Source organism: Silurus aristotelis (assembly GCF_946808225.1).
Source record: "Silurus aristotelis genome assembly, chromosome: 26".
Taxonomy (NCBI): Eukaryota; Metazoa; Chordata; class Actinopteri; order Siluriformes; family Siluridae; genus Silurus; species Silurus aristotelis.
The window spans coordinates 15,005,062-15,017,785 of NC_139599.1; the positions used below are offsets into that span (position 1 = coordinate 15,005,062).

The 12,724-nt window shown below is 35.7% G+C and overlaps 1 protein-coding gene across 5 annotated transcripts in view; it reads right to left on the bottom strand.

The window, feature by feature from the left end:
- Nucleotides 1-524: 524 nt before the first annotated feature.
- The window catches only part of LOC310720274 (uncharacterized protein), a 36,698-nt gene continuing 24,498 nt past the window's right edge, over nt 525-12,724 (bottom strand). For 2 of the 5 annotated variants that reach the window (XM_083530731.1, XM_083530728.1), the window contains 3 exons: nt 2,954-3,265; nt 1,592-1,630; nt 525-1,016 (listed from right to left, as the gene is read on the bottom strand). In XM_083530731.1, coding sequence (XP_083386857.1) covers nt 949-1,016; nt 1,592-1,630; nt 2,954-3,221 — 375 coding nt within the window. In that variant the 5' untranslated portion in view covers nt 3,222-3,265 and the 3' untranslated portion in view covers nt 525-948. Of the gene's footprint in view, nt 1,017-1,591; nt 1,631-2,953; nt 3,266-4,507; nt 4,789-11,450; nt 11,673-12,724 lie in introns of those variants that run through there. The other 3 variants (XM_083530730.1, XM_083530729.1, XM_083530727.1) reach the window with 3 other exon arrangements.

Genomic DNA, 12,724 nt, shown 5'->3' on the forward strand with positions numbered 1-12,724 from the left:
AAAGTTGAATGAAAATTTAAATGAAGATCAAATATATTTTCTTTCTACTTCTGCATCTTCTTCTTATTTTGAATAATAGTTCACCATTGTATCACACACACATCTTTACTATTTGTTTCCCTTGTGTATGAATGTAATAATAGCAATATGTGCACTTGACTGTAACCTGTTTCCCAGGATAAATTTATATATAAATGGTTTGTTCCAAGCGAAGAACTCATCAGTAAATTTCAGTTTAAAAATTATTATAAAATTCCATTCATTTATTCATGTTCTTCAGCATAGAAAGTGATAACGCATATTATTGTTTCTGTTGTATTGCTATATTGAGAGGACAAACCTACACACAGAAGAGTTTTATTGAAACAAATACATAAATACTTTTTACCATTATATATATATATATATATATATATATATATATATATATATATATATATATATATATATATATATATATACATATTAAATTAAGGACCTTTGTTTCTTTTAGAATCTGTAGTAACAAAAAATACATTACTGGGGTCGAAACTCACAAATTATCTGTAAAATATGCCTACACACAGAAGTTTTATTAAAACATGTATAAATACACAATTACACATCAGAATAAATTTTTATCACATGTTGAAGCCATGATAATTGTCGTACGATTATCACACACACACACACACACACACACACACACACACACACACACACACACACACACACACACACACACACACACACACACACACACACACACATGAAAGGATTTGCTACCATCTAGTGTTCTGTGTTCATCAGTAGTGTAAGATAGAAATTCTTTACTTTAGGTCATAAAGTAATGTTAGAGAAATGCTATGATTTTTTTAAAACGTCTATGAGAAATATTGCACAAGGGTCAAACGATATCACCAGTTTCATTCAGCGTTAGTTTTACGACGTTCAAGCACTTTTGTCGTCTCAGCAGCCAAAGAGAGACACAAACAGAATGCATCCAAGGAGAAGAAGAAGATGGTCTTGAGCATAGCCTCAGAGAGAGAGAAAAAAAGCAAAATCAAAATTGATTTCCAAATGATCTCATGGTTTGATTTGCACATGGTAGAGAAATCACTCATACTGTATATAGTGTTATAAATGAAACTGTTCTACTGTACCAACACAGAATGACAGCATGAAAAAGTTTTTTGCTGTAGGAATAAAATCAGGACTGAAGCATAAGCTCAACTTAAGATCATTACGTTGACACCAGTTCCAAAGTTTAAAGTTTACACCATGCTCACTGTTATCCTCCTGGGTGGACTGGTTCACTACATAGATAAATCGTTCCTTCATGACTATCTGCTGATGCACCGTTCCATATTGATTGTTCTATCTCGCTGTACTGCATGACTCGTTTTAAACCCTAAGCTGAATGCTTTCCCGGTCCTTACTGGCATTCTGGGGGAATTTCTCATTAAAGTCTCAATTTTTAAAAGCACATACACATTACAAGATGATTTTGATCTTAGGATCGATCAAAACAGCTTTTCTTCATATCCATAATCTCTGACTAAACACTATATGAGAGAAAAAAAATGGAGAGTCTGTCAACATTTAGACATACCCGAGTGTTCTTCATTGTCCGTTGGAGGTGCGGAAATATCTAAACAGAAAATAAATCTGATTAATTAATTATAGTTCAGACATTAGAGTTCATAGTAGTCATTATAGTAGTATCATAGTAGGATTTCTAATTGCAAAAATATGCAATTTTCCTGCTTGAAACCTCTGGAAAAAATGTTAAATGGGATGTCGAATTATACTACAAGATACTGGTTTTATTCAAACATTTTAAATCAGGTATAAAATCCCTGTATGTATGAGGAACATCTACCTAATGATGTTAATATAATGACACAATAGCTTTAATTCCAGCTGAAACAGTGTTTACTGTCATTTGTTTCTCTATTCTATTTACAATGCGAGAAAAGACTATTTGTAGCATTTATTTATCCGAATATTTACTGTTATATATATCAGCAGCACACATCATGCGTTTATTGCTTACTTAATATCAAAACATCGAAATATTTCGACTTTTTATACTAAATAAAATGTGTTTTCTGGAAGTTAATTCGGTTTACTGTGCAGAAGTTACCTGTTCTTATAACGGGAAAATATTAACCCATTCGATTTATTTCTTACATTTTTATTCCGTTTTTTACATTTGGTTTATCTACAAAAAGAAAGTAAACAAAAAGACTTCACCAATGGTCAGTACGGACTGTCGACCTTTTCCGAAACAAGTTCCCTAACACTAATGCGCGTTCAAAACTAATGCACATTCAATCAGAAACTGTGTAAACAACCGAAGTGAATATTTCACAGGAAGGATCCAAAGATTGTTCAGAACTCATGATAAATGTTAGAGGTCTTTATTAAAGCTGATATTTGGATTTCTGCTGATATTATTTGAACATATTAGTATGATCCAGAAACTGTTTGGTGAAGCAGCGATATAGTGCAGTATAATAAACTCTAAAGAAAAGTGTTATCTACCCTCTTCTACATACATGAGCTCACAGATGCCTATAAGAGGCAAGTAGAATAAAAAGAAATGGGTCCATTTACTTTACAGCAATTCTTTTGTCACATATCTCAGGAAGCAGGGGTCAGAGAACAGGGTCAGATACAGCACCCCTAGAGGACAAGTGCTTTGCTCAACGACCTTTGTGCTTTGGAAACTTGGTGATACTGGGGCTTGAACTTTCAACCTTTCAAACTGATAACCCAGAGCTTTAACCACCAAGCCACCACTAGTGTTGCTGTAATTGGCTTTCTCAAAATTATCAAGTTTATGGGGACTCCCAGCAGGATGGCTGTAGCATTGTCATGATTTGATCTTCAGACAAACTTCTTTACTGTGACATCACTCGGGACACAAACGTTTTCACTGTATTAATGCATGAACGTCCAGGTTACGTACCTGTCACCTTGACGAGCTCGATGATAAAATCCGAGAAAGAGTGACGCTTGCTCACAGAGCACACATGCTTCCCAAAGTCATCCTCCTTCACCGTATCGATGATGAGAGTGATGTTCCCTGGGGTGTAAAGCGTTGAGTAGCCCTGTGTGCAGTTCCTGTAGTCCTTGTGCTTGATGAAATGGCAGAGCAACTGGCTCTTGGGACTTTTCCACTGCAGAGAGAGCTGCCTGATGGCTCCTTGTGCCTCGTACTCATACTCGCAGGGCATACTGATCTTCCTCGCAGGTAGAGATCCAAGCTGCAGGGCTGTCACTGGGCCAGGTAGAAATGAGCATAAAGGAAGTTGAATGGTTGAACAATAGAGCATCAACAACAGCAAACATTGACATCAGTGACAACAAAATCAGCAGCAGCAACAGCAATACAATAAAACAACATCGATATCAACAACTAACATATCGACAGCTATAATATCCATAGCAACAGCAAACCTGAACATCATCTACAACAATTACTGTTATTATTGACCTGATCTAGGGACAAAAAACAAGATAAATATGCTAATTATTATTATCAGTATCATTATTATTATTGTTATTATTATTATTATTATCATCATCATCATTATCATTATTGTTTTTATTATTATCATCAGAATTATTATTATTATTATTATTATCATAATTATTATCATTATTATTATTATTATTATCATAATTATGATTATTATTATCATAATTATTATCATTATTATTATTATTATTATTATTATTATTATTATTATTATTATAATTATTATCATTATTATCATAATTATTATCATAATAATAATAATAATAATAATAATAATTATTATTATTATTATTATTATTATTATCATAGTTAATATTATTAATTATCATAATAATAATAATAATAATAATAATAATAATAATAATAATAATTATTATTATTATTATTATTATCATCATAATTATTATCGTTATCATTATTATTATTATAATTATTATTATTATTATTATCATCATCATCATTATCATTATTGTTTTTATTATTATCATCAGAATTATTATTATTATTATTATTATCATAATTATTATCATTATTATTATTATTATTATCATAATTATGATTATTATTATCATAATTATTATCATTATTATTATTATTATTATTATTATTATTATAATTATTATCATTATTATCATCATAATTATTATCATAATAATAATAATAATAATAATAATAATAATTATTATTATTATTATTATGATAATTAATATTATTAATTATCATAATAATAATAATAATAATAATAATAATAATAATTATTATTATTATTATCATCATAATTATTATCATTATCATTATTATTATTATAATTATTATCATTATTATTATCATAATTATTATTATTATTATTATCATCATAATTATTATCATTATTATCATCATTATTATCATTATTATTATGATTATGATTATGATTATTATTATTAACAAGCTAATTTAAACATTAGTATGCTCTGTAATATATAAGCTATAAGGACTTACCTCTGAACACAATAGTAAGCATTATCATTCTGATCATCAAGTCCGCCATGTCCATATTATTGTATATTCCCTCAGTGCTAATGACCTTTTTATAAAACCATCACACACAGAAGCCTGGTCCAGATCAAATCCAGGAGTTAGTTTTGGTTTCTGAATCCAGCCCCGACAGGAAAAGATGTGCATCATCATATGATCTGGCACTATTGTTTGGCTCCATGATGGGTTTGCTAAATATACCACTCATCAATTCATTAAGCATATAGGAATTTTCCCTGGGTATCAGAGCTGTCATAGTCTGAACAGTTCTAATAAGGAATAAGGGATTTAATAAGGGATTTAACCGATTTATGTCCTTACACCCAAATTAAAAATGTTCACAGTCATTATTTCTCTCCCTCTCTCTTACTCCCTTTTTACCTTTTCTCTCACTTTCTCTTTTGTCTGGAAAGAACCTGCTGACGCACTGAGGGTTCACTTCAGGTTATAAACAGTATAACAGTATAAATTGCTGTCTCACTTTCATTTTGTAGAAAGTGAAATGGCAAAGGAGTCACAGAACACACACACACACACACACACACACACACACACACACACACACACACACACACACACACACACACACACACACACACACAGTAAATATTACATGAAAATAATGCCCACTTCCACCTTCACTGTAAATTGGTCAAGGAAACTGATTACATTTTAATTGTATACATTGGGATACCAGTGCTGGGGTGGCAGATGGGGTGGCAGATGGGGTGGCAATTCACTCAAGTAAAAGTACAGATACCCATGATTTAAAATACTCTGGTAAAAGTTGAAGTACTGACTACACAGAAGTGTTCTTTCATTAATATAAAAGAATCTCAAATGTTGTTCTCTAATGAATGTATCCAAGCTGAACATCCACCATATAGAACACAAGCAGAGAAGATGATGATGATCAGGTGATCAGGAATGTCTCTGTTCTTAGTCATGTTTACATCGCACACTCCTTCTGTCTCATCCACGTTAACCCCAGACTTCTTGTTGCCTTCTGCCTTGGTTGTTGTGGTAGATTGAAAAATAAAAACGCGCATTGAAAGGAAAAGGTTGATGGGCTGAAAACAGATATTTGTTTAAAACACTGATTGAATTAAAGTAAAACTGAAAAATAAATAAATAGTGGAGTGAAGTACTGATAGCTGAAACATCTACTGAAGTACAGTAATAAAGTATGTGTACTTCATAACTTCCCACCTCTGCTTTTTCTTAGGGAGGCAGAGACTGGTGAGGGAAGACCAGTAACTACAAATGGATAAAAACCAAAGCCCTACTGTTCTGTTATTGAATAATAATCAACTTCTGGATGGTAACACACTGAGCTTCTTATTGATGAATATATCCAATATTGCTACCTAAATCCCCTGGTGTTTTATCCAGTCATCTTATCGACCAGATTGGGATTTTTACACTTGCCATTATTTATTCCTCACCAAACCTCATTTTCAACCTAAATTGACAATTCACTGCACAAAAAAAACAACAACCCTGCATTCAGCTAGTATCCAGAGCATACTAGCATTCAAGCTAGCATGTGTAATATTCCCAAATGAGGTATCTCATGAGCCCGGATTCACTTCCAGAGCCGGCAGCTTTGACTAGATAACGTCATTATAGACTGCATTCATCTCGGAGAAGCACAGGGGCTGAAATTAAAGCTGTCAAATTCATTAAAGAACAGCGCTATCTTTCGAGTTAAGTCAATAACCAGCAGACGCCGGGACAATACGCGTTGAGGTTCATTGGATTTGACAGACACTTGAATCTTGGAGCCTTAGAGTTCTTCTGAGAGCAGATCGACTTATTAGCAGTAGAGAAAAAGACATGGTTATGCTTTGCGTGATCCGTCTTTGTGTCTCGATGCTGTAGCTGGACTGTAGTTCATTTACTGAGTCCTTATCGTCAGAACATCATTAGTCGTGAGGATGATGGAAAAACTAGACAAATAGCTCAGAACGGCTATGGACAGCTATCTTCTTTTCTAACTTTTACTGTCACGTTAAACAGCTTCATCTTCATTAACGTCAAGCAAAACACCACATTTTAGCTCCATAATAGAAGGAATGCATACAGGCCGCTAGCTGTACATCCACTTCCCCACTGGAGGGCAGTATTTCCCCATTTTCTGGTTTTCATATGGCGATAATGAATGGAAAAGTTAATATTATTATTATTATTATTATTATTATTATTATTATTATTATTATTATTAGTAGTAGTAGTAGTAGTAGTAGTAGTAGTATTATCATCATCATCATCATCATCATGGCAAAAATACATTAAAATGTATTTTAAAATAAATAAACTACTATATTTTTGTATTTTAAAAATACAAAAAAATACTTTTACAAGGGAGAATAAAATGTCTTCACAAAATGTCCACTGATTGGTCTATTTGATCATCTTCCCTCTTACACCGACTCAGTAAATTAAGTAAACAACGTTTGATAGCAACAGCTTTTCTCTGGCAAAATCACGCAATAAATCTGACACATGCAACCAGTTAACAGATCAAATATCCACATTAATAAACCCTGTGATCTCCCAGATAAAGATTCGTTTTAAAGTGTGAATGAATCATAATTGTATCCTTATGTAGTTACTTGGTGTTTGGAAATAAAGGGCTACTTTACTCATTCATTCTTTAATTAGGGTATAATATTCAGACGCCTATTAGAAAGCTGTCAGCCTGCACGTTTCTTACCTTCACCATCTTCTTCCATATGAATCAATTTTCTGTTCTGATCTCAACAAGTCTGACTAAGGACCAATCAGAGGAAACATTTTTATGATGTCATCATGTAGACGTCTACAAAGTATTTTTCAAAATACCAAACAATAAAGTATATTGATACACAATATGAAGCCATTTTCATCGACCCTCTCAAATACAAATGACAAAATCCAATTGTATGTTTTGAAATGCATATTTGAAATACATGCACCATAAATACTTCCCACCCATGATGATACTCTTCCTGAAGTATTGTCAGATTCTCACATCTCAGAGAACTTTTATAGCTGCATGTTGGTCTTCTAGTACTGGTAGAAAGCCATTCATTTTCATGTACACTTTTCTTTCAATTAACCTCAAGTAGTGTAATTCAGTTACTATTCTTTATTCTAGTGTATTTATTGATGCGAAGGAGAACCTTTAAACGTCTTCTACAAAGCACAGGAAACCCACCAGTGCTGTTAATGGAGAGTTTTAATGGGTTCTGAGGCCAACAATGCCTCACAACAGGAGCACTGTTACGCTCGAAAGAACAAAACATGAAGCATTTGACATTTGACTATTGGAACGTAGAGTAAATGGGAACTACAGGAATGTAGAGGACAGGGGAACTATGGGAATGTACAGTATAGGGAAACTATGGGAACGTACAGGGGAACTATGGGAATAAACAGTAAAGGAGAACTATGGGTATGTACAGTATAGGGGAACTATGGGAATGAACAAGCGAACTATGGGAATGTACTGGGGTAATATTTTCATTGGGAGTGATGAGGATGGAAACAAGAAACAAGTTTATTAGAGGGACAGCGCGTGTAGGACGTTTTGGTGACAAGGTGAGGGAGGTGAGATTGAGATGGTTTGGACATGTGCAGAGGAGGGACATGGGGTATATCAGTGGGAGAATGCTGAGGATGGAACCACCAGAAAGGAAGAAAAGAGGTTCATGGATGTGGTGAAGGAAGACATGCAGGTAGATGTAGATGACAGAGTAGTATGGAGACGGATGATCTGCTGTGGCGACCCCTAATGGCCGAAAGAAGAAGAAAAACTATGGGAATGTACAGAATAGGGAACTATTGGAGCCTACAGTAATGGGAACTATGGTAAGGTACAGGGAAACAATGGGAACGTAGAGTATAGGGGAACTTGAGAAATGAACAGTACAGTACAGTACGGGAACTATGGTTCCTGGCTTGTTCATTGGTCATTATGCTACAGAGCCACTAGTAAGTGGCACAATGGCACAAACCACAGAAGCAGAATTCCTTCAAGCTGCTTGGGCGCAATTTTTTGTTCATTTATTCAAAATATCTTCCTTAATATTTATGCCATTTGCCAGACGCCTTTATCCAGAACCTTTTACAATGAGTTCATTTATACAAATGAGAAATTCAAATTTCAAGGTTCAAGGATCTGAACCATCTTATCATATCATCTTAACCAATGAGTTTAACATCATACAAAGGGCTTAAACGACTCTTGAGGATCTCACGAGCGTAATAATAAATTGCCTACTGTGCTTTTTTTTTTTAAGAAACTAGACTTTTTCTCAAATAATTTAATCTACAATTAAATGTTGGTTTACGTTTGTCACAGACCCAAACAGGATTTCTCAGGATCTCAGTCTTTGCTATGTGGGAAGGTGGTAGGTTAGTGATTTTAAATCCCAGACACGCCAAGCTGCCACTACTGTGCCCCTAAACAAGGCTCTTAACCCCATAGCTGCTAAGTTGTATGAATGACGTAATAGTTAGTTGCTCTGGATAAGGGCGTCTGCTAAATAGCTATTTTGACATCTAAACCTGTCACTGGACCCCAAAACCTGTGATGTTGTTTATCAATGATACACCAATCAGGCAAAACATTATGACCAACTGCCTAAAGTTGTGTTGGTTTCCCTTTTGCTACCAAAACAGTCCTGTCTTATCTAACATGAACAGCAATTTGAGCTACAGAAGCTCTTCTGTTGGACCAGCCTTTTGGAGCACTTTTAAAAGATGCTGACCACTGCAGACCAGAAACACCCCCACTCACACATTCCCATTTTGGAAATGCTCTGTCCCAGTCGTCCAGTCACAATTTGGCCCTCGTTTAACTTAAATCCATACGCTCGCCCATTTTTCCTGCTTCAAACACGTCAACTTTGAAAACAAAATGTTTGCTTGCTGCCTTATAAATCCACTAACAGGTGCCACGATGCAGAGATAATCAGTGTTATTCACTTCACCGCTCATAATGTTATAATTTCATAATGTCTTGCCTGATCGCTGTAGTTGCTACGCTACCAAGCAACCGTCTGGCAATACAGTTCTAATGGATGGCTAATGGAATCCCAGGATCCAAGTATAATGGAAATGTGACTAAGCATAATTACTACTCCTAATTACTAGTCTATGAATATTTGTTTCACAGGAGTACTTTGATTTCCAGTAAAAAAGTACAGCGTAAACAGAATTGGGCCGAACACCAATTAATTTACCATTATAGACTCTTACAAATGATGCATTTTCATACCATTCCCAAAACCACAACCGCGATCACAGCCTGCATTGTTTTTCATTTACTTAAGCGTTTGGCTCGTACTGCGAAACACTATGTCGCTCTCAGACTACGTTAAAACGTTTGTTCGACTTCAAATGAGTTATGTCCATTTTGTTCGACATAAACCAGTTCAGCTGTCAATATTCTGTCAAAATAACTCCTATGGATCAAGGCTATGGTGCAACCACTCTAATTATGGGAAGGTTTTTTTCCCATGCCGTACAGATCGGCGTGAAGAAGGTCATACTGTTCAGAAAGCGTTTGGTATTCAATCTAAAAATAATGAGTTGCACATTTAACCTCACTATGTGTCGTGTTCACTACTTACCATTTGCTCGATGCCAACTGTCCCAATTTCATAGAAATGAATGAGGTTGAAAACTGACCTTACTTTAAGAAATGGTTAATGGAGGACTGCGAATCTTCAACAGGCGGGGAAAAAAAAGCCATTTCCACCTTAATAACACATGACAAATTGATTGACACGAGTGGAGGCTGTAATTTGGAGCTTCTCAGCTTTCAGGAAAGTTAGATTTGAAAGCATGCCAGCGTGATAATCATCGCGCTGGAGAACTAGCCAATTTTAGCTGCCGGCTAATTTTCTTGCCAGTTGGCACCTTGTCGCTGGTTGTGATTGAATTCTCGCTGGTGTCGTTACAGATTCTGGTAGATATACAGTATGTCTCCATATGCAATAAATGCTAGTTTCATACCAGGTTGTTCTATCACTCTCGAACTCCTAGCTATTTGGTCCAAATCAGAATTAATTTCAGGGAATGCATTAGGTCGAGAAAACGAATGCTTTTCTTGCTTATTTTTTATGATCCGCGGTTAAAATTCCAACATGCCATGACCACTGACCTTTTACTCTCATAACACGACCTGACAGCACATCATTGACTAGCAAATGCCCCGATGATGAATTGATCGTCTCAAAAACGAAAGGTTAGGTCTCTTTTACTACTCGGGGGACGCTTGGTCTATACAGTCGATCGAGATCTAAGAGTTATACATGGATTTAATATTTATAGTAGATCTACAGTATGCTGTAGACCCAAATCTAATATCTATCATTAGAGCAAATATCTAATAGAATTTAATATCAGCTGTTACTGCACATTAGCAGTTTGTCCATCAAACAATCCATATGCATGCATGAATATTTCACATGACTTAAAGGAAATAGAAACTCGACTCGTTCTGAAACGTAGCTCCGTCTGATTCTCCTGGCGGTATACATTTTTGCATGATCTCTCATTCCCTCTCCTGCTGTGAAAGAGAGGTAGGATGTTCCTTCGGGTTATAAGGAGGACCCCCTTCTCAGGAGGAACCATGGAGATGATGTGACTAGAACAATAGTTTTTGCCTCTAGCGCATTTCCACATGTGTTCAGGCAGAAAAGAGATAAAACGATGCCTGCTGTTCTAAATACAAGATTAACGGGTGACAGAAAATAAAAAAACAAAGGCCTTAATCTGCTTTCCTGCTAAAATATATATACATCCTTTCTGCATTAAACAGCTGCAATAAGGCAGAAAAAGAATACACAGGATTTTACACTGTAAACTGTGTGCTATGAAACCTCCTATAGAGAACTGGAAGGTTTTCATAAAATACCTGGTTTACACTGAATTGGCCATGTGCATTAGCCGAGTGTGAAAAGGTTCCGAAGTGTGAAACGCTTATTTATTTCCTCGTGTCCGGGTCACTTGTCCATCATTAATTACGCCACCAGGCTGCCAGTAACAGGATGCCGGCCATCTGGCCTCTGGGTTGACTTTGTCCCTGTGAAATGGAGTCTTGCCATGTCACGCTTCACTGAAACACACCCACACATGCCTGCAACATTCATCCATCCAAGCACAACAACCTTTTATGGCAGGAAGGGTGGGTTGGCCCAAACGGCAGAACTGTTCCTTTGAGCGATTTGTGATGACCTCCGGACCGTTCGGTAAAACGACAAAGTGAATTCAATACAGTCAGGTAACGTCAAAGCCAATAAAAACTTGTTAGCGAAGAGGGCAAAACGCACACTTGGATTTGACAAAGAGATGACATTGGAGCACCTTGGAGGTGGGCTGAAATTGACCGTGAACGTGCCTCGAAGCCATAATGGAAAAAACAACGTCGCCTTTTGTGTCTCGGTTGATGAATAGAGAAAGAGCACGTATGGCTAATTCCCAGTGACTGCTTTTCTGTGGGGGTTGAGGGATTACACTGTGGGATTACATGCCTTTTTTCAGTCATCATGCCTTGTTCCTCAACTAATTGAGGAGACCAAAAACCCCCTAACAAATAAAAATGGAAAGGGTTCTGTGTTCAGTTTGTCAGAACATGTGGATTTTGGTGAAATGGAATAGCTCGTATTGTTACACCTTTAAAAAAAAAAAAAAAAAAAAGTGTATACATATATATATATATATATATACTCAAGCCCCGGTATCGCCAAGCTGCCACTCTTGGGCCCTTGAGCAAGGCCCTTAACCCTCTATGCTCCGGGGGTCCCTTACGAGGGAAATATCAAGGTCCGTGACGTGGGGCCACCTTCCCGTGGGCTCACCACCTGCAGGAGGGACTGTAAGGGACGGTGCTGTGAGGATTGGGCAGCAGTCGAAGGCGGGGGCCTGCTTAGACTGCTGCCCCCGCGACCCGAATTACGGATAAGCGGGAGAAAATGAATGAATGAATGAATGAATATATATATAATTTTTTAAATATATAAATAAATAGTTCTTAGGAACACAAATAAACAAACCAAATAACAAGCCAACAAACAGACAATTTAATTCTCAAAATTAAAATTTGAACAATCAATAAATACATCAAATAAAAAGATAATAAATAGATATGCAAATTAACAAACAAACAGATGAATTTAAAAAAAAGGACAA